The 27,602-nt window shown below is 32.6% G+C and overlaps 4 protein-coding genes and 1 pseudogene across 9 annotated transcripts; 2 read left to right on the forward strand and 3 right to left on the reverse strand.

Moving 5' to 3' along the window:
• The first annotated feature begins 3,058 nt into the window (after positions 1–3,058).
• Positions 3,059–6,001, forward strand: LOC113861347 (universal stress protein PHOS32-like). The gene is made up of 4 exons (XM_027494110.1): positions 3,059–3,556; positions 3,632–3,726; positions 4,906–5,027; positions 5,542–6,001. The coding sequence occupies exons 1-4, from the start codon at positions 3,382–3,384 to the stop codon at positions 5,627–5,629; spliced, it is 480 nt and encodes a 159-aa protein (XP_027349911.1). The 5' UTR covers positions 3,059–3,381; the 3' UTR covers positions 5,630–6,001.
• A 1,325-nt stretch (positions 6,002–7,326) lies between these two features.
• Positions 7,327–9,287, reverse strand: LOC113861346 (phytochrome A-associated F-box protein-like). Of its 2 annotated transcripts, none has more exons than XM_027494109.1 (2): positions 8,058–9,287; positions 7,327–7,924 (listed from the first exon to the last, which is right to left on the reverse strand). In XM_027494109.1, the coding sequence occupies exon 1, from the start codon at positions 9,010–9,012 to the stop codon at positions 8,074–8,076; it is 939 nt and encodes a 312-aa protein (XP_027349910.1). In that variant the 5' UTR covers positions 9,013–9,287; the 3' UTR covers positions 7,327–7,924; positions 8,058–8,073. The 2 variants fall into 2 exon arrangements, with proteins under 2 accessions (XP_027349910.1, XP_027349909.1); XM_027494108.1 differs by having other exon boundaries at positions 7,787–7,958; positions 8,058–9,050.
• Positions 9,288–10,265: 978 nt separating this feature from the next.
• LOC113861003 lies at positions 10,266–12,568 on the reverse strand (annotated as a pseudogene).
• A 922-nt stretch (positions 12,569–13,490) lies between these two features.
• On the reverse strand, positions 13,491–23,694 carry LOC113863758 (serine/arginine-rich-splicing factor SR34-like). Of its 5 annotated transcripts, XM_027497452.1 has the most exons (16): positions 23,463–23,694; positions 21,100–21,197; positions 18,453–18,497; positions 18,037–18,136; positions 17,278–17,343; positions 17,127–17,201; positions 16,894–17,002; positions 16,765–16,811; positions 16,603–16,660; positions 16,319–16,368; positions 16,131–16,187; positions 15,925–16,046; positions 15,722–15,823; positions 14,199–14,232; positions 13,890–13,960; positions 13,491–13,777 (listed from the first exon to the last, which is right to left on the reverse strand). In XM_027497452.1, exons 1-16 carry the CDS (start codon positions 23,610–23,612, stop codon positions 13,774–13,776), a joined length of 1,188 nt encoding a protein of 395 aa, XP_027353253.1. In that variant the 5' UTR covers positions 23,613–23,694; the 3' UTR covers positions 13,491–13,773. The 5 variants fall into 5 exon arrangements, 4 of the variants coding, with proteins under 4 accessions (XP_027353253.1, XP_027353254.1, XP_027353255.1 ...); XR_003504558.1 differs by lacking the exons at positions 21,100–21,197; positions 23,463–23,694 and adding an exon at positions 14,778–14,864 and having other exon boundaries at positions 13,525–13,777; positions 14,199–14,687; positions 18,378–18,499; XM_027497453.1 differs by lacking the exons at positions 21,100–21,197; positions 23,463–23,694 and having other exon boundaries at positions 18,378–18,505.
• Positions 23,695–25,967: 2,273 nt separating this feature from the next.
• Positions 25,968–26,819, forward strand: LOC113863764 (pectinesterase inhibitor 6-like). The gene has a single exon (XM_027497463.1). It carries the CDS (start codon positions 26,037–26,039, stop codon positions 26,625–26,627), a length of 591 nt encoding a protein of 196 aa, XP_027353264.1. The 5' UTR covers positions 25,968–26,036; the 3' UTR covers positions 26,628–26,819.
• The last annotated feature ends 783 nt before the right edge of the window (positions 26,820–27,602 follow it).

Raw genomic sequence — 27,602 nt, forward strand, 5'->3', positions numbered from 1 at the left:
TGTAAATTATTATATGTTTTTGTAATTTTTAAAAGTGTATAAACAATTGATTTTTAACATCTCTCTTGTTCTTATATCAAACGTATGCTCAAATATGAATCATCGATGTTTGTGGTTGTATGCTCACAAGCAAAAGCATGCTATATTGATAGAAAAGATATCCAGCTAGCTTCCGTTTAATGAGTCTACCATGAAATCTTGCCGAGTTATCATGGGGTTCATGTGATCAACCAAAGAAATAATCTTCCCTCTGAAATCTCTTGCTTAAAATGTTTGACAATCTGAGGAAAGGTTTGTTTTTATAAGGCAAAATTAGTATTTTTATTGCAACTATGTTGGTTTTTTTTCCCTGTTATCTTTATTTTTTGTCTTTACATTTTTAAATGTTAATAAAATAAGTTAATTTTTTAATAGTTATATTTAACTATGATAATTGTTATTTTTGTCCTTTTCTTTTAATTATTAATGTTCACATTATCATCATTGTTTCTTTTTTCTCTTCCTCCTATCTAATTGATATAGTTAAACATAATAAATAAATATTTAAAAGTTATAGAGTTAGATTGAAATAAAAAAGTCAAATGACTAAATAGAATATATAATCAATATAGTTAAAGTTAATCTAGTTTATAATATAATATTTCCATTGAGATTAGGTCTTTTCTCTGTAGTACATTTCAAAGCAGCTAAAGGAATATTAACCACGAAATACAGTAATAGATTAATATGATCTAATCCATTTGCTAGTGTTTTGCTAATTATCATAACTTTGGTTTTAAACTTTTTCACTTAGTGAGGTGGCTAAACTATCTCCAGCGCAATGAAGCATTTGTATTTTTCTTTAATCATATATGTGTTGGCACTCAAATTGACTTGTGTGAATCCATACACAGAGCACACAGAAAAATCTTGATGGTGGCCCTCAATTGAATGCATCTACATTTATTGATGAAGAAGGTGCCATAATAGTTTTATTTTAGGTCCCAAAAGCTGGTATCTTTACCTACACTGACCTATATTTTATACTCCACACACATTACAAGTGATCAAACTATATAATCTTATTATTTAATGACCCTTTAAATGGATGGCCGTGGTTGTGGTCCTTTTATTTTATTCAGAATACCAAAATGGATAAATTATTATCTTTTGACTGTTTAGGGACAGTAAGTGGAAGGATCACTAATAGTTGTCGAGCAATTCATTTCATAGAGGCAGCAAATAAAAAATGTTTAGACGCACCAATAACAGTGTCATGGGTTGAGTGGAATTTCCTCACCATGCATTATTAATCGTAGACATAGGTAATAATATTATGACCAACAAAGAAAAAGGTGATTTACATATACAAGCAAGATAGTTTTTTCCAATAAATTTGATGGGAAATTAAAAGATGTTAAAATGACAAGATTTTTGGGATTAAGAATTTGTGTGGAAGATTGACAGTGGTGTCTACAAAGAATCAATAACATTTGGGTAACAAAATAAACAAATTATGTAATGTTGGTCACTTTTTACACATGGTAAGTGCACCGAATCAACATAAATATTACATTAAGAATAAGAGTATCCAATTTATAGAGTAGTGAATTACGGTTTAAATCTTTGTTAGAAAAAAATGTCCATGTTTAACGTTGAATGTGCCTAAGTAGGGTGACCTTATTATTTAAAGAATACATGCTTTAAAAACAAAAAATCATCAACAGAGAGGGTAATTATTATTATGTATTATCTTCTTCTCTTACATCACCATAAATTATTCCATTAGTATATTAACAATCGGTGGATGTAATCCTTCTGATACGTATTTGAAGCAGCAACTACAACAACCCACCTAGGAAAGCAACATGCTTTACTCAGTCAAAAAACATGCTGTTGATTTGCTTTGTTTATGATTATTTAAGCCCCCCCTTGGCATAAATAAATTGTTTTTCTGAATATTTTTTCTTATTTAATGCATAGGTTAGATATCCACACATAAGAATAATACAGAGTTAAGAGTTAGATAAAGAAGTTTAAGGGTTCAATTCATATATTGTATATTCAAACGATCCCTTTCAAAAAGAATTTTTATTAAAACATATTTTGTTGATAGTGGTATGCAGTAAAAGGGAAATATTTAGAGAAATCAAAAGTTGGGCCTTATGATTATTAGTTGAAGAAGTAAATACATCCAATTCGTCGTCTTCGTTGGGCTAGTGCCTCACCTTGTCGTGTTATCACTAAATAAATTTATTTTATTTATAATTTTTACAAATATTTATTAATAAATTTATCAAAGCATACCACTATACCACGGTTTTAGATACTTATAGTGGTGTCTTTTCTTCTTCTTTTTACCTAACAGATGATAAATTCCCTCTTACATTATAAATACTTTTTATTCTTCCAAGTGGGACGTAAGGATAAGATCATCGGGTTTTCTTTTATATTTTGTTTTACATTTCTTTAAAAAAAATTTAATCAATATTTAAACTTCTTCGATCAACATTAATCAGAGTGAGATGTTTACAAATCATCACTAAATTAATCTTATTTCAAATGTTTATCTTATGTATTTAAAAATAATAATATTTTGCTTATATTTATAAAACACTGGTACTTTATATATATGGGATATCTCCTAATCAATGTTGTGTTTATTCAAGCATTGTCCTTAGAACCCGAAATTCCAGACTATTCCTGTCTTTATTTCCAAAATTTAATTTTCAAACACTTCTTAACAAAATAATAGAATGAAAGATTCTCCAGAAAAATAAAAGAGCTGTAAAGTGTTTTTTCTTCAAAAAATAATAAATGATATAATGAGTTTAATTTTTCAACATCCTATAACTGTCAATTAATAAAAAATATATTATAAATATGCGGGAATTTTTTATTCTAAATATTTAATATAAATATAATAACTAATCCTGGAACTCAAAATTAAGAGGTATCATAATATTTAAATTAAAATGATCAAATAAATTATTATGATTTGTTATTTTATTTTAAATCCTTCAAAAACAAATAATGCTAACGGGAATATAAAATATACCTTGGATATTTTTGTGTCCTGCCAAAATCTTTCTTGGGACGAAAAAGAGGAGTGGAAAGCAGAAAGAATTAGAGCTTCTGAGAATGATGATTAATGGATATATGTGACAATGAAAAGGGTAGAACGAACGAGATAGAACAGAATCCCGAATAGTAGGAGGCTGTTTTCATGGACGAACCCGATTCAAATTCTTGCATAGGTTCGCGCTTCAATTAAACGCTTGGAATAATAATAAATATAAATATTGGAAACAAGTAGCACAAGGCCAGATGCTAATAGCGTTGAGGAGACACAGAATCTTTGTAATCTAAGATCTTGTGATTGCAAGTTGCAACTCCAATTCCATGGCCGCAGAAAAGCAAGTTATGGTTGTTGGAATCGACGACAGTGATTTCAGCACGAACGCTCTTGAATGGACGCTTGATCACCTGGTCTCGCCCGTACCCAATCCTATCTTCAAGCTTGTTCTTGTTTATGCTAAGCCCTCTGTTGCCTCTTCTGTTGGCTTCGTTGGCCCTGGTATGTAACTCTTCCTTTTCATTGTTTTTATCAATTTATGATTTTTGTTGTTCATTTTGTGACGTTGTTTCGTAGGAGCCGCTGAGGTCTTGCCTGTTGTCGATGCGGATTTGAGGAGAACAGCTACCAAAGTTGTTGAACAAGCCAAAGAACTCTGCAAGAAGAAATCCGTATGCTATTTTTAAAAAATATTCTTATAAAACATCATAAAATTTAATATAGGGATAGTGTTAAATGTTATAATTTTATTCTATCAATATTTATGATTTATTAATTTTTTATCATATATCCTTAAATAATATTTTAAAAAACTATTTATGCAATGCTCATGGTTTATAATTTCCAAGTTTCCTTATTTTAAAAAACTCATACATTTTCACTTCATTTCTTCATTGGACTCGAAAAGTAACTTTTTAACACCCCCCCCCCCTCCCCGAGTCCATGTAATTCATTTGAAAACAGCAAAACACTACCTAAGAACCAAACTAACCATTCGTTATAGTTTCTGTGATCTTCATCCCGTCCATGAATTGAGCTAATAAGAGAGGAAAAAAAAAAAACCACCTTAAGGTGTGTAATTTCTTATAGGAACAAGAATAGGAAGGTCTTATTTCGTTGACAACATGTCGATAGTTAAGGACTTAAGGTGATCAGTGATGATACTTTGTAGTTGATCAATAGTCTTTGGCCCAAAATTTTGGCCTTGATCTGTTTATGCTGTGCTTTCTGTGTCTTACCATATCCTCTGGCTCTGGCTTATGATACGCACCACTCACAGTTTTCCCAAGCTAACAATCTTCATTGTGCTCCATGTGGAACATGCACTGGACCCACTATGGTGTCAACAAGATGTATTAGGACTATGCTGTTCTAGTTATACATGTAATAGGTTGAACATGATTTGAATTTAACAATGATGCATCACGCTCAGAACTGCAGGGTAGTGGAAAGAAGTACACTACCTCTCTACTAGCTTTGGTCTTCATATGTTTAATGAAATAAGCTAATATGATTATCAAGATCTACCACATCCTAATTCTAAAACCAGGGACAAGTAGCGTTAATTTCAGTGATTGATTCCATGCAGGCTTCTCCTTCTTTGAGGGAGAAGAGAAAGTACTGAAAATTGCTGAGTAGTGCATCTTTCTAAGAAAATGTGGCGTTTAAATTATTGTGATTTCCCTTCGTTTTTTTCCCAGTTTGAGGTAAAAGGAAACGAAAAATACAGATAAATATAATGCTGTATCATTTTACTTCATTTATGACATCTCAGAGCATTAACATTCTATATATATGCTTGTGTGAGGCTGTGTGCGCATATTAATATCCAATGACGTTTTTCTTATCAGGTAAATGACGTAACAGTGGAAGTGGTGGAAGGTGATCCTAGAAATGTTCTTTGTGATGCTGTGGAAAAACACCATGCTTCAATATTGGTTGTGGGTAGTCATGGTTATGGGGCTTTAAAAAGGTACAGGTTCATTCTGATCCTAGTTATCAATTTATCGATTATCGCTTTGTAATGTGTAGGTCATATAGGATTTTGATAAATATTTTTTTTAAGTTGGTGAAATTGTGTTCTAACATTCTCTATGAACCAACATTATCTCCAACTAAAGTTGCCAAGAACAAGAGTAAGCAATTATCTGCCACACAAATCCATGGAAAGTATAGGCAGCCCCAAAGCTACTGCTTTTGTTTGTTTGTTTTTTACTGTATAAGCCAGCTTGGCAATTTTGGTTTTGGTATGGTTTGTGTGTTTGTGCTTAATAGTTAGCACATGCAGTTTTTGGGCTCATCTTTACCAGTTATGTACAATCATTGTCACTTTGGTTCATGGTAACTCTTTATGCTTTATCACGCTAGCTATTTTGGCTGTTGTAGTAGTAGAAGACGCAACGTACTACTTGCATTGTTTTTGAAAGGTAGCTTTTCACTTCAAAATCTTTAATTCAGCTTTGCTTTGACACTACCTTTATTTGCAGGGCGGTTTTAGGTAGTGTAAGTGACTACTGTGCTCATCATGCTAATTGCACTGTGATGATCGTGAAGAAGCCAAAAACCAAACACTGATCTCGTTCGCTGAGATTACGGCTATGAACATAAATCTTTTTAGCTAAAGGGAAAATAAATGTTCTAAAAAATTCATATATAGCATTGTTTGTAACATGTTATGATGATCAACTTTATGGTAAGCTTCATTTCACTTTCTTATTTTAAAAAATAAAACCGACAATTGGTGTTGCGATTCATGTAAATGTCTGTTCTATGCATATAAATGTAATGTAAGCACAGTACTTTTCTCATCCCATCCTCCTTGTGGGACTTGGTTTATTCATAAGCAATTCATATGAATGTGTCTGTTCTATGCATATGACTCGGGAAAGTTGCGATTCGGTCGCATCCCATTGACTCTCAATTGACAATTGGTGTTGGAGCTTTTTCTTTCTTTCTTTCTTGGATACAATAGTAGTAATGAAATTTAGACTCATGTTCTCGTTTAAATTATTCAAGTCTTTTAACATTACTTTAATTTTAGTGGCTTAATTGGTCATGTAGTTTAATTCAGCAATTAAATCTTATTCAATCCTGATTATAGCTTATCCTTCAATTTCTAGATTTTATTTAACCATTTTTAATTTTATTCAATCTCCACATAACGTCTACAAGACTACGACAGCCAAGTAAAAGAAATTCCGGTCCCAAACTTAGCTTTCTCTCGATTAAGTTCTGGATTTATAAATTGGTTATTCAATCTTTAAGGTTGCAGTTTTCGGGGGTCGATGCATTTTGTAATTTTGTAGAAACTAACAGTTTATAGTTAAATTCCATGACGTGTTCACCAAGATTTTGTTAATATTGAAGTTAGTTCAAAATGTTATTTTCAATTATTGAGCTGTGCAAGATATTTCTCAAAATATTTAGGCTTTAAATTATAATTTAAAATTCATTTATTTATTGTTTGCATACAGAATTTATAATATACACCTAAAATTAACCTATTTTATTAGAGACAACGCTTATAGATATATATTATTTTCTCTTTTTACTATTTGGGTATCATCGGCAGATTCCAGTTCTTTCGAGCCTTATAATTAACCAAGGTGTATCAAAAGATGAAATGAAGGTGTTTGGGCAAATTTTCACATCAATATTATCAAGTGTTTAAAGTTCCATTTTATCTAAAGCCTTACAATTATTTTTAAAATTGATTTGTGATGACAATAAAAGTAGGAAAAAAAGGGAAAAATACATTTGAGAGATTCGTTCAAAAAATGGATTAAACTAAAATAATCCAATTCAACTGTTGAAAAGGTGAATTTAATTTTAAAATATAAAAGAAAAAGCAGCGCAATTCTACATTTTTGAAGAGTGAAAATTTAGTTTATACAAATAAAAAAGGACACGGGAGAGACATCTTTTACTTTTTGGTTCAGTGCCTTTCAATTCTTTAATATAAAAACAATAGTAACATTCGAGTAATTTGTTAAGAATTGAAAAGTTTTTTAATTATTAATTATTTTGTAATTTTATAAAATTAATAATAAAAAAACTCATTCATAATTTCATATTTTAATTGTACGATCAATTCCGTATGATCATCTACTTATAATGGCGCATAACCCTTGTGTTCGTAAACAATACGACTGTGCTTTTCTAAGCAACATCCCGGAGTAGGCACCCTTGGGTGTTTCTTTGTTTTAACGGTGTGTTTTGAAATAAACAGAAATAATTAAAAGGAAGTCAAAAATAAAAATAACATCACATACAGTGTCTCAATTTTTAGTAGTTTATATAATGAAAATGTTTGTATAATGCACCCATGCAATGTATCGAATCAGTGAAGAATGGCATAAAATGAGACACGTTAAACCATGAAAGGAAAAAAAGCAACGGTATTCATTGTGTATACCCAATTACGGACCAGAAAATGGAAGCACGACACGAAGTGTGGGGTGCATAAAATAGAAAGCACTCCTGTGCAGTGTGAATGATACTCTAAGTTCAAAGTATTTTAGGAATTGGGAAATTATTTTTGTTATGTTTATCTGTAAGTTCTGGACACGTTTGATTCTTCGCAGTAGTGACATAGCTACGACAATAATAGTGATGCAAGTTTAACTAAAATAAGGTTCAACAAAATAAATAACAATATAAAGATTATCTCAATAAAGATGTGATGGAAAATTAATGAAAGTGTAAAAAAGAATGAGAAATTTTACGGTGGCTATGACAAAGCCTCACATTCTTGGACTCACGAGTAGCTATACTATATATTGTATACGGACCCACAAATGATGAACAAAAATTGAGTGAAATGGATCAATTCCTGGGGTGCTCTGGTTTACGATGAGGTAGCTAATAAGTCTTCGTTCATCAAACAATTGGCATCCATCACACACGTCAAATATGCATTTCAAATTGAATAGTGTATTAATAAATAGGGAAACAAATGAAAAATGGCAGATTAAAAACGAAGAAAATGGTAGAGATTTCATACCAGAGGGGAATTGAAATCAAGAGTACATGGGGACATCGGTCCAAGCACCAGAAACGTGTCCGTTTTCGCAAACAAAAGCACGAACAACAGGTTCACCATCGTCGTGGAAGCCAAAACCGCGTCTCAAGCAGAAAGCAGAGTGAAGATCCCAAGTGAACATAGAGGAACAAAAGGCGCAAGGCAGATCGAGCTTCTTGCGGTTGGCGTCATGAATAGTTCTCCAAACGCGCGTGCGTTTGAAGTTTTTGAAAACCCCACGGAAGAGACGGTACTTGCGCTTCTCCTCCTTGTGAACGCAACCAGGCCAATCGCAAACGTACAAACAGTCGTCGCGGAACTGCCTCGCCAGGAGCTTGCTGCCTTGCTCGCGGCTCAAGCTCCAAGTCCCCGAAGCCAAGTGGGACCTCCACGACCGGGAAACCTTGCGTTTTTTGCACGCGCTAACTGCAACGCCTGCGCTAACCGCAGCGCCCGCGCTAACCGCCTCAGGGAATGGCGGAGGTTCGTGAGATTCGGTGGCGTCGTAGAGAGTGTCGTAGTAAAGGTCGTCGAAGAGGGACCAACAGGAAGAGGAATCGTGAGGGGGAGGGGGAGGAGGAAGATGGATAGAGGGTGAAGGGGAAGGGGTGAGGGATTGGTCGGGGCCGAGGTCGCGTTCGAGGCCGAAATCGGAGGTGTCTAAGAGGAGGCCGGCGTGGAGGAGGCCGGGGCAGCAGAAGGAGAGTTTGTGGATGGAGGGATCGTCGGTGGAGAGGAGATCGGAGGGGATGGTGCGTGACGACCTTCTCTTCCAACAGAAGTCGCGAATGAGAGAGGAGAATTTGGTGCAGACGCAGGCAAGGCGACCCCAGTGGCGAGGATCGTCTTCGAGGTTGAAGAAGATGTTCAGAATTATGTCGTCGGTTAGTTCTGTGAACGCGTTCTTCTCTTTCTCACCCATCTTTCTTCCTTCCATTCCTCCTTTCCGTTATTAAATGAATATCTCTCAAATTAAACCACAAAAACCACCACCAGAAATAAAAATAAAAATAAAATTAAGCCCTATTATAATAATATTTTTTCATTTTAGTCAGCAAACCTTTTTTCCTAAGGAAATTGAAAATGTATATACTAAAAAAATGAGAATTTATTAAAGGGACACTTAATTTATTTATTTTCATTGGAGGGGTGGAACACTAGTGTGGCAACAGAGCAGTTGAAGAAGAAGATGAAATGAGTAAAAGAAATAATGGAAGGGGAAGAGGCACAGAACAGGACATGACATGAAATGAAGTAAAGAGAAAGCAGAGCCACAGAAAGAGGACAGCCCAACAACCACAAATGATGCCTGCCTCGTCACCCTTCCCTACTTTTAATTCGACTTGACAATCAACTTGTCCTTTTACGGGACGCAACATAACGCCACCCTCCATTCAACTTCGCATCTCTCTTATCCATCTGTCATGTAAGAAACCAGTGAATGCTTGTTTTATTCTCACCTCGTGATCTTTCTGTTCCTTTTTTCAACAAGTGCGTTGAATCCGTGCAATTGATATCACCGACTCAGTCAAAAATGCTCTTTAAATGTTACCCTGGATTATCAATCTTTTAAACAATTAACCTCCACAACAGGTTTCTTAAACAAGACTAGACTAAGCATGAATAAAAATTGAAAATCAACTCAGTAATTTGTTCGTATAGGAGCTATACTACTGATTCTGTGACGACAGACGACTATGTTAAAATTCGAGGAAATTTTGTCTAATGCCTACACCAAATAATCTTATAACTTGATAGTCAAAATTGAGATTTTACGTGGTAGGTTTATTATCGTAACTGTAGGATTATAACACGCAACATAATATCTTACAAAATTGTATATATACAAATAAAATAGTATAAATTGAAAAAAAATAAAAACATTAATATAAATCACAATACTTTAAAAGATAAATATTAAGAATATGTCTAACATAAAGTTTTAAACGAAATATAAAATTAATATCTAAACTTTAAATATCTATTTTATCATATCTAAAATATTTTGATAATAAAAAAGTCGTCATCTCCTTCATCATTTTCATTTGATCTATCATATTTTTTATCATCAAAATTGTCTATATTAAGAACATCACTAATACCAACATCTTAATTTGATTCTTGGTCCAAATCCAAGTTTCCATCTTCATCAAGAGCATCAACCTGAATGTCCTCATCTTCCAAATTATCTTATAGACTCAAATCTTCATGATTTCTTTTATCATTATTTTCTACTATCCACTCATTGTCTGATGGAATATCATCTATATTTATGTGAAGATCCTTCACTCTCCTAACTATCTTCTTCTTGACTAATTTTGAATTTGCCATAACAAATATCACATCATTCATTGTATTGTGTTTCAAACGGTTTCTTCTTTTAGTATGCACCTAAACAAATAATAATATATTAAATTATAATTTAAGATAAAAAAAAATAGTTGGCTAGCCTGATACATAATATTAAAAAAAAAAATTTCTACTTACCATCTCAAAGGCACTCCAGTTACGTTCACATCCAGAAGAACTATGTCAAGCTTAGTATTCGAATAACAAATTTTTGAAGCTCGAGATACTCATCTCCATGAGACATCTACCAATCAGTTGGCAAACACATATCAACAGTATTTCTAACCAAGTGGCTACCAAAATTACCAGCTCGCTTTCTAAATGAATCAAGTTGACAATCAATTTTACATTGTTCATCTTGATCAAGTATCATCCTTGTCAAACAATCATATAGTTCACGCTTAACTTCAAGATCAGCCTTAAATTTAGGACTATATTGCATCCTACGATTAAGAAAATAGTCTGCAGCATGTAAAGGCCTATGGAGATGTTTATCCCATCTTTCATCTATGATGTTCCATATAGGTACATAACTGATAAAGAGTAAACAACAAAGATTCAATATACAATATAACATAGATCACAAAATAGAGATTAATTTAATTTGATAGTAGTTATAGTTAGTTACTTTTTCTTAAACACCATTGAAAGCAATTTGAATATTCTCTTTAGCTTGATCCATTGTTTCATAAATAAAGCTCATAGTTTCCTCATTTGAATCAACCATTTGAAGAACTTTGATAAGAGGAAATGTTGCTTTCAAACAAGTGATTATATTCTTCCAAAACTCTTTATCCAAAATCAATTCTTCTATAGCTCTCCCATCCTTTGTCTTAGCCAACTTAGAAGATTTCCATTCATTGGATGTGAACATTCTTATCAAAGCAACTCTATTTTCTTGAAGGCACCTTAGAGTCAAATAAGATGTAGCAAAAAGAGTAATTTCTGGCCTTATCAAATCTTTGCCTTTGGTGAAATGTTGCAATAGAGAAATAAGACCTGTCCTTGAATAGATGTAGGTTGTAATTTTTCTACCTTTTGGAATTGTCTCTTCATGAATCAATATCTTCTTCTCAAAGTCTTCCAACATCAAATCAATACAATGTGCTGTACAAGGGGTCTAATACAAGTGTTTTCTTTTTTGCATCAACATCTCCCCTGTAGCTTTATAATTTTCTTACCTTTTGGAATTGTCTCTTCATGAATCTGTATCTTTTTTTCAAAGTCCTCTAACATCAAATCAATACAATGTGCTGCACAAGGGGTCCACTACAAGTGTTTTCTTTTTTGCATCAACATCTCCCCTGCAGCTTTATAATTTGCTGCATTGTCAGTCATAACTTGGATTACATTTTTCTCACCAATTTCTTCAACAACATGATCAATCATTTTAAATATTTTATCAGCTATTTTTTCTATATGAGATGCATCAATAGACTTCAAAAAAATAGTTCCTTTAAGACTATTCACCAAGAAGTTTAATATTGTTCTCCTCCTCTTATCAGTCCACCCATCAGCCATTAATGTGCATCCAACAAAATTTCATTCAGCTCTATGTTCTTCTAATATCTCCTTTGTTAACTCTATTTCTTTTTTCAAGTACTTTACTCCAATTTCATGATAGCTTGGTGATTTAAATCCAGGATCATGGCTAGCAATTAAATCATACATAACAGAAAATTCATCACTTCTTGCCACATTGAATGATATGGCATTATTATAAAAAAAAACCTTCCAATAGCTTGGCAAGCCTCCTCTCTTCTAGTTTTATTGAATATGTTGTTGATTGTTACTTGAGTGGTCCTTTTCCTAAAAATATTTCCTCCTCCAGTTACCTCATTCTTGATTTTCTTTTGCTTCCATCACTTGTATCTAAAGTCTCTCTCTCAACAAAGGAATTTGATTTTTTTATTCAAATTTTCTTGCATGCTTACAAGTAAATTCCACATTTGATTTTTTACCTCATCCGGAACAGATTTGCATGCTCCAACATCTTTGGCTGTTTGAGCCAAGTGATACTTCCATCGATAAGCACTTCCGCTTATAGTTTTTTGACAATATTTGCTTTGAATTTTTCTTGTACCTTCAATTGCAATCCCCTGTTGCCATGTTACATCACTTTTGTTTCCTGGTGCATTCTTCATTAATGACTTGGAGGGAGGAGCTTAACTACTACTTGAAGCCATTTTATCTAATGGGAGCAAACAGCAGTAGCACAGAAAACGGAGCATAGAAGCAAAAAAATAAAGAAAATCCCAATCACATGCAGCAGCCAAGATGATGAAGATAAAGCAAAAAATCCCAAACCAAATAAGAAAAAATCCAATTGCCGAAGCTAAGCCCAGTTGCCAGAGCCATGGTCAGAACCAAATCACACTCGTCGAAACCTCGCATTCGCACAACAGACGCAATTGCCAAAGCTGAATCACAGTCGTTGGAACCAAATCGCAATCATCAGAACCTCACAGAGAAGTCGCACAACAAAGACGCCCAATCTCGCAGAACAGAGTGAAGAAAGGAAAAAACGCAATGAGGAGTTATGAGATTTTAGGACTCCAAAAACTTAGATGATGCCGGGTCAAGTCGCGGGTCGTTAGCCCAAAAAGCCTTCTCCTTTGCACGTCAGAATCACACGTCTTCAACGAGTTTACGACCTAGCATAAACGATCCCATCGATCCATACGATTCTACAATCCAAAACACGATTTTAACCTTGACAAGAAAGACTTGCCGTACAATTTTGAATTCTTGTACACTACAACAAATAGCATAAACTAGTGTCCAACAGTCTTTAGTAAATAGCTAGAGAAGTCCCAAAACCGCATTAGACTATTCATAACTCTTGTAATATTTTCACTTATTTTAATAAATTTCTTCAAATATTAGCGCAGTTCTGCTGTATTTACAAATAGACAAGGACCATAACAGAAGGATACCCGCTCACGGAGATATGACATTTATTTAAAAATTAAATTTTAATTTTTATAGCTTATTTTATAATCAAATTTATGATATAAACTGACGTAGTGACAATAATTGTGTCAAATAAGCATTTAAATAAGTGATGGTCAATATATGTATATATAAAAAGCACTGAGTTATAATAAACCCGCGTTAAGGATCCAAAGAGCTAAAGTTTGTCATTCAACAGTCTATTACAGAAAACTAGGGTCCGTCAAATCATTCAATAAAAACCAAGGCCAATGGGCAGAATTCTCAGGTTCAATTCAAAGGAGTTCAAATAACATAAACCCAAATAAGTGTTTTTCTTGACTAATGTCAATTCACTAGAAAAACTTGGTAGCACTCACCATCTTCCACAACTTCATCCAATTGCAACAATCAGAGATCACCTGCCCAGGCCAAGGCCCAATTAGATCCAAATAAGTTGAGATTATATCCAACACCCAAACAAAATTTAAAGTCAACAAACGCCATAGAAATAACAGAATTTAAGATAGAGACCGGGACAAACTCTTGCTCCTACTCCTACTTGGGCTCCTGCTTGCACTGCGCTTTTTGGGGCTTTTATTATGCTGGCAAAGAACATCATCATCAATTGGGGAGGGAAAAAATGGCCTAGCGGACCAAAACTGTACTTGAATATTGGAAATATGCTTTATGCAATCCCCACCCCCACAATAATGCTTCATATAGTTCACCCACATGTTTTGCATTTATACATGGCAATGATGCAAATCACAACATCTGACTCAGCCAAGATGAGACAAGCAGCATAATAATGTTCACTTTAAGTAAAGAGAAGTCACTCACTGAAGGCAATGGAGACCTGGACCTTGACCGTGATCTGCAAAAGTTCCACAAACAACAGAGTTTAAAATCCTCAAGTTCTCTTATCAAATTGATCCAACAGCCTTGGTGCCTCTCCCATGTCACAGTTAACATATCCAAGAGAGGTAAAAACAAGCATTGTAAAATATAAAACAGACAAACAGAGAAGGCTAAAAATGGAAAAGTAAGACTGTATGCACAATAATATGATGAAAAGTGAATAAAATTAGGCTATCTCAGGGTACAATATTAAGACACCAATGGACTGGAGAAAAGAAATCTTCCCTACTGCACCACAAAATCCAGAGAATCCAGATAGTGCATCCTATTGGCTTGGAAAATCTTGAAGCCCACAATTGTAATGAAATTGTCCCTATTGCTCATTGGTGGTGATTTCCAAATCCAAATTGCCTTTAATACACAAGACATCCAGCTCTAAAATGGCAATCCATGATCTCCTTGGTTCCCAATCTAGCACCCATGGACATTTGCATGCTAAAAGTATTAGAACAGATGTACTGTGAAGGTATCCAAAGTCGCCCATTCTATAAAATATCATACCTCCACAACAAATGAGTTGCAGGCAATTGAACCAAATCCCACCAAGTTCCTAATTTCCAATTTCCAGTATGCTGCAAGTTTCCATATCTAGGAAAAAAAACAAAGGAATCTTCACAAAAACAAAAGGAAACTGAAAGAGAACACTCCGACGAGGCATTTTTCACCAGGTTCCGCACGAACAAAGCAAGATGGGAAATTAATTGACAACGGATGGAATGTGTAGAGTGCAACAATTTTATGTAGGAAAAAGTTATCAAATCTTGAGTTCATAGAGAAAATTGATAAACAAATCATTTAAAAACAAAATTCCCTCTGACTTTCATTTTTCCAATAAAAGAAGGGTGTTAAATCAAACAAGTTCCAGTCTTTGATGCTTATCAACACAGTCAACAGACAGTACAGACAACTCACTTCACCAGGACATATCAAATGATATTATTACTAACAGTTAGTTAAAACAAGATACCCATGAACTTAGTTGATTCATCAATTGAATTTCTGCCTACTCCTATTTTATTCATTATCAATACCCCTATTTATCTATGTTAGCCCCATGCAATCTATTAAAATGCCTCTTCTGATGGGCTCTTTGCCCCTCCTGCACGTACTCATAAGGCTACGAAACTTTTAATGGATCAGTAAAATGGTCAAGTCAACCATACTTCAAGATACTAAACAATATAATAAAAAAAAAAACCGCCAACCAGTGCTCTCTAAGAAATCACTAAATATAAATTATTAATGAAAATCATGTTATGGATGCATAATAAATCACAGGAAAAGTGCACTGTTATACTTTCCAATCTAAGTCTTTTAATTTCTTAAGGAGTGCCCTAAAATACTAGGACACTGATTAGCATTTGCCTAAAAATATACTTAGAGAGATAAGTCACCAGACAAACAGTATTAGACCAAAAATTATGAGTGTCCAAAACATAACATACCCTGATAACGAACGGGACCTTGATCTTGAGCGAGAACGAGAGGGAGATCTTGATGGAGATTTTGCTGGTGAACGCTGTGAAGATTTACCCTTTGGAGATTTGCTGCATATAGAACACAAAATTGATTAAGAAAAAGATTGATGGGTTAGCAATGAATCTTAAGAGAAGGAATGACTTTTAATTAAAATAAGCTTCCTATAGACCTTTGGCTTCGACCACGACTGTAACTACGGCTGCGACTGCGGCTGTAGCTTCTTCCTCTAGAATGAGATGGGCCGCGACTAGGACTTCTAGAGGAGTCCCTCCTTGAATCATATTCCCTAACCTATATGGAGTAAAAGAGCATTAGCATAGGTTGTATGCACTAGAAAAAATAAATAATTTTCAAAATATCAAATTCAGGCCATACGCGAATATAAGCCCTGGCAAATGCATTTCGGAACTCAGAGTCATCAAGCTTCTTGATCTGCAATAAAACACAATACCACCATTGAAAATATTCTAGGTATTTTAGAGAAGACACTAAGCAATGCTTATGACAGGTTATCCATGATGTCCTTTGAAATAAATAAATAAATAAGTAAATAGGCAACTCACAGCATATTTCATATCATCATAATTTGTGTAATCCACAATACCAGTAGTACCTGCAAACCACTCATCATACATCACTGAATTCTGCAAACAATTTTAACTATAAACCGAAACACAAAAATTGCATAGACTCTTTTTACAGGCTCAAATGCCACCCGCTCATGAATAGAACTAAGATAACAGAATAAGGTAGACAGAGAAAATGAACAGTTTAAAATCTTCTTAACTACTAATACATCAAAAAAGGTACAAATAAGAACCAGAAAATTCATCCAAATATTCCATACCCCTTCCATCATGAAAAACTTGGGAAAAGCAAACATCCCCAGCCTTCCGCATGTGATCCTGCATTTAGGAAAATCAGTTTTTTTAAGTCGATATGCACAACACCCCCCCCCCCAAAAAAAAACATTTGATAGAAAGGAAACGTGTCAATTCTAACAGCTCACCTTAAGATCCTGCCACGATGCAGAAGAAGGCAATCCAGTGACTAGAACTGTGAAAAGGGAGCATGAAAAATATGTAAGCATATCAAAATAGTCCTTAAAATATAATAAATATTCCAAATATCTACACACCACGGTACTCAGAGCGCCTAGATACTCCACGTCCAGCCCGCCCATTGCTGTGACTACTATATCGATCTCTTGAGGATGAATGACCACGTCCACCATGAGCAGGCTCCACCTATAAAGATACATGTCAAATAATATTGGCAATACATTTGCTGCTATCTTTTTTTCCCACTTCTGAAAGAATTTGTTACAGCTATCAGATCATTACAGCAAGTGATTCTAAAGATATAACCCACCCGTAACCGGTGCCCATCAAAATCATAGCCATCACGCCCACGAATTGCATCCTCTGCATCTTGAGCATCTTCAAACTGCAGCAATCAGTTCTCAATCAGGACAAGGAGGGAAAAAGGAAACGTAAATCATGCTGAGTAACTGCAAACTCACCTCTACGAATGCATAACCAGGTGGTCTTGGGGGAACTTTTAGGTCAATGTGAGTAATGTGTCCATACTACAAAGTGAAATTTATAATTAAACAACAGTAACCTCATAATTAACAAAGAGAATAAAACAGAAAATTATTAACAGCCATACATGCACATCACGAACACATCCCACATACATTGTCCCAAAGGAGACCATTAAAAATTGTAGCTTAGTATCTTACTACATCACCATCCATTATTATACTTTAATTTTAAGACCACCATAAAACTAAAGCCCCACTTTGGTCTCAAAGATTGTAAGTAATGGTCATTTTAGTCCCTATTCTCTACCTTCAAGAAACTGTCACTACAGTGCCTCCTGACTTGGCAAAACATCATTTACTTCAGTCACTTTTCCACTACATTTTTCACTGACATTAAGAACTAAAGTGAATCATGTTTTACCAAATCAAGGATTGAAATGACGATTTCTAAGTCAGAGCTCCCAATCTGAGTGACTAAAATGGGGTTCACTTCCCGCCTTAACAAGTAAAAACCAAACGAATTCCTCAAATAGCCGAAGAAAGACAATGTAGGTAAAGATCCTAGCAAGCTAATGACTTCCAGTTCCAAATTATGTATTATTAATGTCATGTAAATTCCCCCGACGATTCCAAACAGAACCCTTCTTTAGTGAGGTGCAAGTCACCTTTCCTAGATTAAAACAAGTACCATAGTTTCAGATCAAAATGCAGATAAAACAAGAAATAACAAAGCACCTTCATGAACAAATCTTCAACTTCTCTTTCACGGATATCACCAGGTAGATTCCCAACGTACACAGTTCTGCTCGCACGTCTACTCATTTTCTTTTGTGGACTGCGACACGTTAATAATAAACTCGAGCAATAAGCAACAGCAAGATACAATTTCAAGAGATGCAAATTTCTGTTCAAGCCCTAGCCGCACTTGAGCTAATTGAAAGAGAAATTTAAAATCCTTCATAGAAAAAAGAGAAAGAGAAAGAGTAACGAATAGAGGAGAGGATAAAAAAAGGAATTTAGTGGTTGTAATGAAATAGGTTAAAATGAGGAAGAGATGAAGGGGGGAAGGGAGTCACCTTCGATTAGTGGAGATTGGGGATCGGTGGTGGCGATGCGGTGAGGTTAGGGTTTTGATTTTAGGGGAGGGAGACGCGAGAGGGAAAAGGATTTGTGTCGTATGGTATGATAAAAAGGTACTCTTATACGGTACAGAAATTAAATAATAATAAGAATAATAATAATAATATATACTATGACGCCTTCGAGACACTGTGGCCAGTCCCAGCACGGCGTGCCTTGTGCGCGTCACACGGGATTCTCACCTCAATTGGATTTGGATATTTTCTTTGTTTTTTCAGCACATAGAAATTGCAGAAACTAAAAAAGAAAAAAAAAAGCAGAAAAATAAGATATTCTCATTTAACGATATTTTATACCATTTTTCAATTAATTTAAAATTTTATTTTGAAATATAAGTAATTAAGGATTTTAAAAAAAGATTTATAATGTTAAGATTCAAGAAATAATGTAATTTTTAAAATATACATATAATTTAAATAAAAAATAAAGATTATATGTTTACGATATCATCTGTAAGAAACGGACGGTAAATAAAATGCTAAATGTTTTAAGAACTCAGTTTTATAATATAAAAGATAAATAAACTTTTCATATTTTTTATAAATTATTTGAACAGCATAACGAAAGCTTGGACGAAATAAATAAATAAGATATGTATAATTTTAGTCATCTTAATTTTAATTAATTACATTTAATTTATTTAATTTATTAATTCCAAAATTTCATTCAAGTATTAACAACAAAACAGGAGAAGTGTAACATATTATTGATTTATATAAATTAATGAAGAAAAATATATAAAAATTTGAATAAAAATATTCAATGAAATATGATAAATGCCCTTTTTATTTTAATTATTTTTTATTTACTTTCTTATAATATGTTATTTTTTTGTTAATTATTATATAAGTATTTGAGGTATAAAACTTAATTTAAGCAGTTGAAAAAAAAAAAGAGTAATTATAACTAAAAACAAAAGTTATACGTAAAATAAAGTATGATAACAACAAGTGTAACTACAACTTCTTTTAAGAAAGTCCTGTTAGACTTGAGATACAAATTTCGCAACATGGTTATATTCTTTCATTATAAATAAAATAAACAAATTCATGTGTCATAAATAAGTAAAGTGAAATAAAGATTGTTCAAGATTCAAATTTATGACAGTTAGATTATTTTTATTCTTCTAAAAAATAACTAAACAGCTTAACGAAAGTTAAGGTGAAATGACAAAAAGAATATTTTAAAAGACGTTCCTTTTATTAAAGAAATTCTTATGAAATTTAAGGATTGAATCTTCACTATATAATCGCATTCCATTATAGAAGCAAAACTATAGGAAAAAAATAATCAACAAGGTCATCGATGACAGTAAAATAAAACAATAGTTAACATGTTAGAATAAAAGATTATTAAGAGCTTTCGTAATCATAATCGTAATTATAAAAATTTGTTCTAACAACACCTTTCTTAGAATATGGCACATTACAGATATTTTTCATTATTCCAACTATTATAGTTTTTCTTTTGAATTTACATTCCCAGGTTCCCTTAATCAATATCATTAATTTAAATTTCAACGAGACTTGTTGATTTAAATGTTAATTACACTTATTAATATTAAATTACATGACAACAACAACCACTAGATGAAGTATACAAAATTACATGACAATGTTTAAAAATTATACTCTCAGTGCATCATAAAGAAATTCTTAAAAAGTTACTGCCAAATCATAAGGAGGTGAAAAAGAGAAGTTATTTTCACTTAAAAAACCAACAGTATCAAAATCTAAAAGATCATAAATATAATACCTATGTTTAGTACATGTAGGAAAGCAAGTTTTTAGAAAATAACAATTTAAAAAAAAGCTGAAGAAGCTGATATAGTATGCATCAGTAGCAGGTATTAAAATCTGAAAAGTTATTTCTTCTATAATCTTTTATAAAAAATAAAATTTATTAATCCAATCGACACATTCAAGCTTTTACAAAATAACTTAAGTCTACAAAATATTATATAATTAAAAATATTTTATCAAACCATATTATTTAAAGCAAAACAAACTATTTTCAATATAATTAAATATATAAAACTAAACATTTGTTAGAATAATCTAAAATGTGGTATAAATTAATAATTTTTTGTATTAAAAATTATTTAAAAAGTCATTTTATAAAATTTAACACTTAACAATATATGTGTGATTTCATACTGACACCTGGTCAAGATTAAATAACACAATAAAAATGTATTTTTGAATTTTAAGATCAAAATACGTTAAATAAAAATCAATAAGTACTTATAGAAAATTTGTTATGCAAACACTTAATATAAACTATTAGAACGTGTCTGAAAATGCTTAAATATATATAAAAAAATATGCTTACTTTTTAAAAAGTTCCCGAAAAAAATTAACAAAGCTGAACCGAACACAATATGTTGATTTTTTCATTCAAGGATTTCAATCGTTTTAACCCAGCATGTTTGCAACCCAATTGACATGTTCCAAATTCACAAGCTCATAGTTTAATCAGCAGTCCCAAGTTGACCTCCGAATTATTGCACAGGTAAAAAAAAAACCCATAACGTCAAATGTATAAAACAAGGGGCTCACAGGACATGCAGGAATACCCATCCAAGCAAATAAAATAACAAACGTTTCATCAAAATGATTGTTCAGAAGCTTAAATAAATTCACAATTATTTCCAAGTGCTAATGATGTTCATTAGCAACCCCATCCTCCTGACCTTTCCTGGCAGCAGCTCTTAGTTTGCGCTGCTCCTCCTTGTAGATCCGGTTTCGTCGTTGGAACTGCACCAAGCAATAAAATCAACATCAGTTATTCATTTGCCTAACAAAGCAACGCGTGTCATAAGGTTACTCGTAACTGATGCAGAAAGTTAATTTACGTAGCCTGGGGCAAAGAAAAAAATTGACAATTTTTTATAATATGGGCCAGTTGCTTTCCAGGTCTGAACTAAATAACAGGATATATTTCTATCACCGGAGTAAACTTCATTGAGAAAATATTGCAGCCAGGATAGCTATGTAATCAGGAATTCTTCATGCTCAATGTTAACTACTCTAGTCATTGTAATACTCCCTTTGTCTCTCAAACAAGATATACAATTTTCACTCCTTATTTTGATTCTAACCCAAAACTTTCCTTCTGTCAACACCGCTCCCAAAGTAAACCCTGTTAGATTCTTTTTAAAAGATAAAATAAAATAAGAACTTTATGGGTGTGCTTTTGATGCACAGTGAGAGACAACATAAGCAACACAAGTAGTTGAGTTACAATGCAATTTTCTGTTAAATTTGTTGCTCTGTGGTCAATGCACAGCAGGGTTAACATTGAGAAAGAGAAGAAGTCTTCAGGAAGAGGGCTATTGCATAGAGGAAGAAAGGATTGGGTACTTTCAACTTTTGAGTGGTATTGTGCAGGCAGTTTATTGAGCAACAAAATTTAAAACTCTTGTTCTGGTTCATCTTTTATTTTGTTGTGTCCCATGTTTATGTCTGAAATCAATATTGGAATAAGTGTTATTGTGTTGTCCGGTCATTTATTCTTTAGCAAATCAAGGGCATCCCAAGAGTATAATATACGGTAACTCATTTTAAGATTAATCCAAATAAAATTATAAGCTTGACTACATTAGGTAAAAGGTTTAAACCGGATAAAAGTAATAAGAAAAAAACACTTCTTTATCACTTTTCAATTTCTATAACTAATATTGTCGACAATCATATACCGTTATGTTTGTGTTGTGTATGTAATGACAGACAACAGAGATAATCTGTTGCAATTTTTCACCTAAGGTTCGATATTCATGCGGTAGAGTTGTTATTAGGAGTCCAAGAATCCACATGAAAGTTTCTAACCTTATATTTAAACAGTGTTATATGATAACAACGTCAAATTTCTGAAATTAGCCACCATATTGTTGTCAACCACAGGATTATACATTCAAAAACTGTATAAAAAGGTCTATATAATTTTAAGCCATTCAGTTCAGACAAATAGTCAACAACTGATATCCCATTTAGCAGAAAATAATTTGGCCCTTGGACAAATCAAGGTTGATATAGTTGGCAACAAAAAGAAGCAGATACGAAATCAGAGAATCCCAAGTAATCAGCACAAACAGAGTGTTGTTTTCAGACTGATATGGAATTTAGATTAAAATATGATTGCAACAGGGAAAAGGCAAATAACATTTTAAGATATAAAGGAAACAATTTGTTGAAGTCTTGAAAACCACCTACAAGCCTACAGAGTTTTATCCTAAAACCATGCTAAAATATAGCATGAATATGTTAACAGGGAAAAATACAACAGATGAATCAGAGCAGAAAGGACGCAGAGTATACAGAAATATTTATCCTCACACTTCACTTGTATGTCCTCATAGCTTCACTGGGAGAGGCAAACATTGGACACATGGACAGAATGGATGAAACTAAATTAATAGTGCAAGAAGAAATTGCATGTATCACTATAGATTGTCAGTCCTTCCACAGTATCACTCTCAATCTCACTTTACTTACCTTGTGATTTATTAAACTACTGCTAGATGATATGCACACACACACACAAAAAAAGATAACAGTAAGCCTATATCGGGTCCCTAATCACTAAATTAAGAAACGGATATATTTTTTTTCAAACGTAACCAAATGCCTTTACTTATGAACAATAAAATATGAGGTTGTATATTTTAAAGTTGAAAAATCAATTATTGAACTTTCCAATGAAAATCAATCATAAACCGATTGAATATCAATTTTATGAAAATCAATCGATTCTCTTCATTTTGAGGTATGGATACAAACAAAAACGGGGAAGTTGCGAATTCAAATCTAGCCTAAGCACTTGCAATATAGTTGATTTAATCGTCAACAATTGAAGATCCCAAACAAAGGATGAATTAGTCCGTCGCATTAATGCACTAAGGCGAGGAAATCGATCTAAGAAAAAGGAAGGAAGAAAATATGTGAAACGGAAATGAATAGGGGAGGTAAGACTTAGGGTTCGGAAAAATGAAAGAGAAATGAAGGGAAAGGGAAAGAAGTGACCTCTTTGGGATGGTGGAGGCACTCGAGGTAGTCTTCGCGGAGGAGAGCACAGTCTTTGGGCTCTCGGCAGCGAGACATGCACTCGCTGAAGTCCATCCAGAAATCGTAGCAGCGACCTTTGTTTCCGGTGATTCCCCAACCAGACGCCATCTCTCTCTCTCTCTCTCTCTTCCACCGATTCTTCACCAATTTCCCCTTCTGCTGATCTCCCTGATCCCTCTTTCCCCTTCTCCCAGGGCTAAATTCCTAAATTACCAAACTACCACGAGTTTTTTTTTTTTTTTAAGGTAACTACCACAAATTTTTAGTATATTTTTAACTAAAATATTTCTGACTTATTGGTCCTACATTTTTGCAAACTATTTTTAAATATATTTTTATTTTATTCTTTAATTTTTAAAATTTAACACTTTTAGTTTTTGTTTACTACTAACTAAGAATGATATGAATATCAGTAAACACATGAATCGATTAATAATAGCTATTTTCATTTAATTTATAATATTGAGTTTGAATCAAACGTAGTTATATTAAATATTTAAAGAAAATTGTTTTACGAGTTTGAGTAAAAAAATCTATAATATTTTAAAAAATTATGATTAGATTTTTTTAAAAATATATTATCCTTATTACATTATATGTCTTTTTCTTTATTCAACCTTTAATTTTTTTATATTAAAATTTTTATTTTTATATTTTTAAAATTCTTATGTATAACTTGATTTTATTTAATATAATAAAATATTTATTTTAACATTACAGAGTTTATAAATTGTCAAATAATAATTTAATATATTTAAGTTTAAAATAATTTAATATAATAATATACATAAAATATAGAAAAACTAAAAAAGTATAAAATCATGACAAAACGGAAAAAAAAAATATGAATAAAATATCACGTTTAAATATTATCATTTAATCTACAAGAGAACATGAATAAAGTTTAGCCCTACTTAAGTAATCAATTTATCAACAACACAAAAGTCTTTAAGTTTGAATATGATAGTTTTTATTGGCAAATTATGTAGAAGTGCTTCTATTAGATCTCCAGACTTATAATTACATTAAATATATAATTTCGTTAAACAAAAATCACTATAACTAATTATAATACTCATGAATTATATGAATTTAATTCTTATCATCATTGTTATTATAATAATAGAATATTACTTACAAATAGTTTTTTTTTTTAATTTTTAATTCACTGATAGTGTACAAGAATTATGAAAACAAGCTATATTTATATAACAAGACATACAATGAGTCTTTGTTTGTTTTTGTGAAAAACATTATGTAGGAATGAGAAAGTGTAAAAAAGAAAATTTTTGTGTTAAAATATTTTGTTTTATATGAGTGAAAAATCATATTTTTAATGGGGTTTACCACAAGCTTTTCTCACACAAAATATATGTTATAATACTTTTTATATTTATTGAAAATAATTAAAAAAACAATTAATAAAAATATTATATTATAATTTTCAATTTTTGTAAAAATAAAATTTTTATTGTTATTATAAAAATATTTGTTCATATTAATTACTTTTTTCTACTCTTTCTTCCATTCAGTAAAAGAAAATGTTTTCAATACTTCTTCTCTTTTTTCTATCTATCCAAATAACATATATTTCTCATCTTATTTTTTAATTATTTTCTATTTAATCCAAACAAAACAAAATAATAAAATACCTCGACAGCACGGGATGATAGATTTGTATAATGCACCTATATATGGCCTAACCTTAGAATCTAGTATTTGTCTTTTCAGTTAGGCTCATAATCATAATTTTTTCTCATCTTCTTTATATTGTCATAAGGAGGCAAAATCGATAGAGACCTCAAGTAATCAAACCCAAGATGAGGTATTTGTGTGCCAATCAGATTAATGCCCCACTCAGCCACCCACTCATCTTCTACTACTTCGCGTAATCGTAGCTATTGGAATGAAGCAGTAATTAGACCTTTAAGTACAACTGATGACAAAACGACACATTTCTCTTCTTGTTATGGGAAGGACTTGTGGAGATAAGTTCTGTACGTACAAACAATTAATGTCTCTAACAATTTAGTTTCACTTCCATTTTGATTTTGGCCTTTTGTTTTTAGTTTGATGAAATTGACAGTTATGGGTGTAAATTATCTCTGACTGCCATTGCTTGATCATTGTAATATTGATCGACATAGAAAGAAGAAGCTTTCACAATATGAACAAATGAGTTAAGTTATTGTTATCAAGACAAGTGCGAAACTCACCTTCCACTCACATGTTACTGACTTTTCCCCATCTATTTTAGTTCACCACCCATACCCCTTTTTTTAATTGCACTCACTACCCTCTTGCCTATGCAACAGCTCCCTCTAGAAAAAGTTCATAAAGTGAAAACATAACATGCTGCTTTTAAAGACCCTACCCTCAAAGCCAATCTCATTCTTCTCTAATCCACGCCTAGAACAGGAACTATAGTCATTCCTTACTCTTTTGTTCTATTCTTAACACTCTTAGCACCGCCAAACTAGCATCACAATAGCATTTTTTTCTTCCCTTCAACTTCTTCATTGTCATTCTGAAATGATCATTACAACACGCCTTATGTTTATGCTTGCATTGTTTCTTTCGCTACTTATAAACACTGGCCAAATGGTATTTGCAAAAGGGAGCAACGTTATAGAGGCTTGCAGTGTAACAAGGTACAAAAACCTTTGTGTCCACTCACTAGCACCTTTCTCTAAAGCTGCTGGAAGAAGCCCAAGCAAGTGGGCACGGGCAGGAGTGTCAGTGACAATAAGCCAGGTCAAGAATGTTCAAGCATATCTAGCAAAGTTGAAGAGGCAAGGGCATATGAAGGGGAGAAATAGAATTGCCCTTTCAGATTGTGTCGAATCTTTTGGCGTTGCCCTTGATGAGCTTCACATGTCACTTGGTGTGCTTAGGAAATTAAGCAGAAGCAAGTTTAGTACCCAAATTGGGGACCTCAATACATGGATCAGTGCTGCACTCACTGATGAAGATACTTGCCTTGACGGATTTCAAGGCCAAAATGAGAAACAAATTAAGTTGCTTCGGAAGCGGGTTCAGAATGTGTCTCACATAACCAGTAACGCTCTAGCTCTTGTCAACAAACTTGCCACTACAGGTCTGGGAAGCATCACCTATCCATAGAAGTTTTGAAATGAGTAAAAGATATATAAATAGGCAATGAACAAGATCCTACAAATACTAGAGAATCATAAGAGGTTTTACTTATGTCTAAGATAATCCTGTTTCTTTTCAATCGTCCAGAAAACGCAACCATTTGTGAAAAAATAAAGAAAGCCTAGCTAGGACGAGATATCCGTGGATGTGTTGTTCAACAAGAACTATGGATTGGATGCTGCTTACTCTTTGAAAATATGACATGCAATATCGAAAGGGGTCAGTTGAAGTTCTTTTGTTTCTTTAGTTCACAATAATATCCATTCTTAAACAAGCTACTGGTGACAACTGACGAGATTATAATTCATTCATTTTCTGAATGTATTATTTAATTTGGTTTGATAATCGGATCGCGATCAACTATTTATATGTTTGTGTGTGTGTGTGAGTGTAATACTTTTTATTTTTTTTTATCATTTAAAATTTAGGATTTTTTTAGAGTTTAAATTATTGTAATCATTTGAAATCGAAATTTAAATTACCATTAAAACTAAAAAAAAACTAATTGAGACTGAATTAAAGCAAATGATAAACTAAGAAAAAAGATTATAAAATGAATTAAGATTTTAAATAAAATATAAGGGATTAAAAGTTAAAAATGAATTTTTTTTTACTTTAGGTGTTTTTAATCAATCATAAAAAGATAAATTAGGTGATTTTATTTTTTGAAGACACATAATTGCACTCATAATATATTGATAGACTTCACTTTTAACTTTCAGGTATGGGTTTCAAATATTATATATTAAATTTTGGAAATAATTGATAAACTATTTTCCTATAATTGAGTTTTTCCAAAACAAAAATTTTAAAAATCTATAAAAATATATTTAATAATTATTCAATTTTCCTAAGAATATTATACTACAAGAATTTTTAATAATATATTTATATTCCATAGACAAGTATAGTAATTATATAATAAAATATTACAACAAGTTT

This window comes from Abrus precatorius, unplaced genomic scaffold (genome assembly GCF_003935025.1).
Source record: "Abrus precatorius isolate BTA unplaced genomic scaffold, Abrus_2018 Scaffold3, whole genome shotgun sequence".
Lineage (NCBI taxonomy): Eukaryota > Viridiplantae > Streptophyta > Magnoliopsida > Fabales > Fabaceae > Abrus > Abrus precatorius.

Excerpts from the sequence above, each read along its gene's own strand:
- LOC113861347 (XM_027494110.1), top strand. The coding sequence starts at position 3,382 with ATGGCCGCAGAAAAGCAAGTTATGGTTGTTGGAATCGACGACAGTGAT. Across the intron at positions 3,557-3,631 it reads TGTTGGCTTCGTTGGCCCTG|GAGCCGCTGAGGTCTTGCCT; the intron begins GTATGTAACTCT and ends GTTGTTTCGTAG. Across the intron at positions 5,028-5,541 it reads GGTTATGGGGCTTTAAAAAG|GGCGGTTTTAGGTAGTGTAA; the intron begins GTACAGGTTCAT and ends CTTTATTTGCAG.
- LOC113861346 (XM_027494109.1), bottom strand. The coding sequence starts at position 9,012 with ATGGAAGGAAGAAAGATGGGTGAGAAAGAGAAGAACGCGTTCACAGAA.
- LOC113863758 (XM_027497452.1), bottom strand. The coding sequence starts at position 23,612 with ATGGCGTCTGGTTGGGGAATCACCGGAAACAAAGGTCGCTGCTACGAT. Across the intron at positions 18,137-18,452 it reads CAAATCCTTTTCCCTCTCGC|TCCACAAAAGAAAATGAGTA; the intron begins GTCTCCCTCCCC and ends AACGTGTCGCAG. Across the intron at positions 16,047-16,130 it reads TTGCCAGGGCTTATATTCGC|GTTAGGGAATATGATTCAAG; the intron begins GTATGGCCTGAA and ends TACTCCATATAG.
- LOC113863764 (XM_027497463.1), top strand. The coding sequence starts at position 26,037 with ATGATCATTACAACACGCCTTATGTTTATGCTTGCATTGTTTCTTTCG.